Source organism: Carassius auratus, chromosome 35, assembly GCF_003368295.1.
Source record: "Carassius auratus strain Wakin chromosome 35, ASM336829v1, whole genome shotgun sequence".
Lineage (NCBI taxonomy): Eukaryota > Metazoa > Chordata > Actinopteri > Cypriniformes > Cyprinidae > Carassius > Carassius auratus.
Genome location: NC_039277.1, coordinates 8,709,171 through 8,713,061, shown reverse-complemented (window position 1 = coordinate 8,713,061; position 3,891 = coordinate 8,709,171). Strand labels below are relative to the sequence as shown.

General features: G+C 33.5%; 1 protein-coding gene across 2 annotated transcripts; it reads left to right on the top strand.

Moving 5' to 3' along the window:
* The first annotated feature begins 299 nt into the window (after positions 1–299).
* On the top strand, positions 300–2,524 carry LOC113054289 (transmembrane protein 230-like). Of its 2 annotated transcripts, none has more exons than XM_026219727.1 (4): positions 300–442; positions 789–968; positions 1,054–1,176; positions 1,249–2,524. In XM_026219727.1, the coding sequence occupies exons 2-4, from the start codon at positions 870–872 to the stop codon at positions 1,387–1,389; spliced, it is 363 nt and encodes a 120-aa protein (XP_026075512.1). In that variant the 5' UTR covers positions 300–442; positions 789–869; the 3' UTR covers positions 1,390–2,524. The 2 variants fall into 2 exon arrangements, with proteins under 2 accessions (XP_026075512.1, XP_026075511.1); XM_026219726.1 differs by having other exon boundaries at positions 302–442; positions 847–968.
* The last annotated feature ends 1,367 nt before the right edge of the window (positions 2,525–3,891 follow it).

Genomic DNA, 3,891 nt, shown 5'->3' with positions numbered 1-3,891 from the left:
AACTGATGTATATTAACTTTAAATTATATTCATTTAAAATAAATTCTAAATGATTTTTTTAAATTCATGTCGTCATTCATTCATTTCACTTTTTGCATGTATTTTTCCCTGACATTTGACTATGTGCATTTGTTAATTGTAATGATTTATTCTACTAATGTACGGTTTAAAATATATTTAATATTATTTCACATTTAATATTCTTTAATGTCTTTTGTTTAATTATTTTTCCTCTTTTAAACGATATCCTGTCTGTCATCTGCACACCTAAGGCGAGTTGCTATTGGCTGCCGCGGTTCTTCTTCCCTGCGCGCGCAGGTTGGAATGGGAATAAGGAAGTAAACAATGTCCGCAGAAGGTTGAGCAGTGTTTTCACAGGGAAGCGAGCAAAGTTTTCGTTGTCCTGTGGAAGTAGCAGTTAAAAATCAACCCCGTCGATCTGGTGAGTATATGAACGCTTTTATAAACTGACCAATACCGAGCAGATACAGTCGAAAACAGCAGTTCGATAGTTATGACTCACGTCTGTATAAATAACCTCTTGGGTGTGTTATCTAATTATATAATAGCTGCTATTAAATAATTACCTAGCCTGAGACAGTAGGCCAAACCACCAGAATGTTATCAAATTACTGTGTGTGAATTTAAATGTAGACTGGTGTTTAGACAGTAAACATGACAGTCTGAAAATGATCTAACATGAGTTTTCCTCTGCACTATTGTGATGCATGTATTGTATATTATAAGTTAAAACTAACTTTCTGCTTTCCCACAATAAACCACAACAGGAGCGGATACTGTCTCAGATAATCACTGTATAATTTGCTACTCTTCATCATTTTCAAGTGCCAATAAGCCTAAACCTCATCATGATGGCAACTCGGAACAACACAGCCAGTGCTGCTCCAAACAATAAGGTGAAGTACTCCAGACTGGCAGATAGTGATGAAGGCTACATTGATCTACAGGTGAGAAAAAAACGATTGTTATATAGTATCATTATAATTATATATGTATTCTTTGTAGCATAAATAAACAAACACTGTCTTCTAGTTCAAGAAAACACCACCTAAAGTACCCTACAAGGCTATTGCGCTGGCAACCTTCCTATTTCTGGTTGGCTCTATATTGATTGTTGTTGGATCCCTTCTTTTGGCAGGATACATTAATGTCGTGGTGAGTAAACCAATCTGCAGTATTGTAAATATCTGTCAGTATGTTAGACAGTGATGTATGGTCTTGTTCTAGTACCCAGATCGCACGATTCCTGTTCTCATCATCGGCATACTGATCTTTCTTCCCGGATTCTATCATCTGCGGATTGCTTACTATGCTTCTAAGGGTTATCGTGGTTATTCTTACGAGGACATCCCAGACTTTGATGACTGAACGGATCTGGACATACAGAATGCTGTTACTTCTATGTGTGTTTTTTTTTTTTTGCAGATGTTGCATGATTTGCCTTTAGACTTTTATTCCCTGTTTTCTCTAGGAGAGAAACTGTAGCACACTGTGCTTTACTTGAGCTGAATATCTTTATTTTACCAAAAGAAAAAAACAAGTGCAATATTAAGCAAAATAGAGTATTTATTTAGCTAAATGCATAAAATGCCAACAAGAAATATGCTGATATTTTCTTAGCTTTTATAAAACTTGAAAAAGTATTGTTTTAAAAGCTAGAAATTGAATGTATTTGTAATGGAGCATGTTATTTACTGTATATACACTGTCAGTCAAATGTTTGGGCACAAATATGATTTGTATGCCAAAGATGAAAATAATATATATATAATATATAATAAATTAGAATTTGGGGTGCTACTTATGTACAATGGACATTTCTTAATATTAAGCCTGAAATGTGTTTTAATGCCACTGTTGACGAGGATTGTATGGTCTTTGAATAATATCGGTCTTCAAATGCAAGGTATTTAATGTGTACCTGTACTGTATGATTGCCACAGTTTCCCTTCAGCAGAATCTGTACCTAAAGTATACTTAAAATAGTTCCACTTTAGCACAGTCATAATACTTCAGTATCTTTAATTGGACTTCAGCACTACTTCTGCAGAATTAAAGTGCATGGAGTACAACATCTGTTGTTCCTGTTAAGCAGACAAAAGTACGATTGCAGGGTATTTTTGAGTACATAATTATTTAAATGCATTTGTAGTATACTTGGCATGAAATATATTAAGTATATTTATTTTTCTCTAAGGTGGGAACTTCTGTATTGTTTAAAAAGTTCCCCAGGATGCACCTCATGAGGTCCTGAGTATGTAGAACTAGAATCTAGGCAAAAGGTGTTGACTTTGAGGGATGCAAGATATTTTATATTTTATTTTTTGCTTATTGATTGTCCTATATACTTCTGTTTGTGTTCCTATGCTTGCATATTTGTTATTTTGTCCATTATTAACCATTATTTTAAAGTGAGGGAAATAGTAAGATTGAGCAGATGTGTCCAAACATTTGAATGGTAGTTGCAGTATTGTTTTTGTGGAATAAACCATTTTATTCCGTCTTCTCTTTGGTTTGAAAATGTTTGAAGGAAGTATTGATGTTAACCTTCTTGTGCTTCTGATTTCTGAGGGAACAAAAACATTATTTTAATATACATTAAAGGTTATGAGAAGTGTTCATTTTAAATTAGATATGTATATTGATATCCTTTATTTTTTAAGTGAAGCAAAACAAAAGTGAATTTAAGTATTATTTATAATATCAGAAATGGCTGATTAGTCACGTAGAATAACATGCTAAACTTTAGACTGATGATATGTTTATAACCATACTTCTGTTACTGTTTCATCATAAGATAAATATTGTTTTCTCTACATAGAATCCAAACTTTAATACAATATTAAATATCAAACCTTTATTGAATATCTTTAGATTTATGAAAATGTAAAGTATACAACAGGAGGAACAGAACTGGGTATCCAACGAAACGCTTGACCTTCAGTTTTCAGGGTTATTGAACTGGAGGTAATATGAGGTGAACTTTTTATTTTCAACGTTATATATTGTTTTAATCATGCAACATAATTAGGACTACGTAGCATGTTGTTGTTTGAAACGTTTATTCTTCCATAATGCATACTGTTTCACATAGTATTAAAAAGTATATACTGTGAGATAAGCAACAAGGTAGTGATCCTTTCAAAGACGCCTCCTGTCCTGAAGAGAAAACAGAAGAAAGCACTGCTCTCTAGTGGTCAAGTAGATAAAACTGTTGGACATAAGATGTAGCACGTGATCTGCCACCGCTAGGGGGCCTACAAACTACAGTTGATATAAGACACTTTTAAGACTTGTGGTGTACTGATATATAATAGGCCTATAATAATTATTATTACATTATAATTATTAACCTGGATGATAAATAATACTAGTAATAATCCTTATTGGTCAGAAGAAGACAAAGTTTCTCTCGGATTATGTTCTTATTAATTTTATTGCAGGTGAAGCAAAGTATAAATTGTGGTGTGTGTTTGTGTTTTACATTACACTTCATGGTTTAGTTGACATGACAAATTTTCACTTAAGCTACCATTTTATGAAACCCACATTCTAAGCCAGATATTGTAATGATTCGTCATATTTTACAGAGTTGTGCAGTCTCAGGAGTGATTTCCTTGTGCCCAGATGACACATTGACCAAAGTACAACATTAGACACATCTCTGTATTATGATGTCAGGCTGAGTTAAATACCCTATGCCTTGAGAAAAAAAAAATCGGTAAAACATTTAAACATTTTAAATGTTCCTTTGATATTAAAACACATTCTTTCTTCATTGTGACAGCTGGTTATGTGTAAATACGTGTGTTGGTCCTGTAGTTTCTCCGTGTACTCTGCGCATGCGCGCCTGTGTTTGCACGAGTTTGG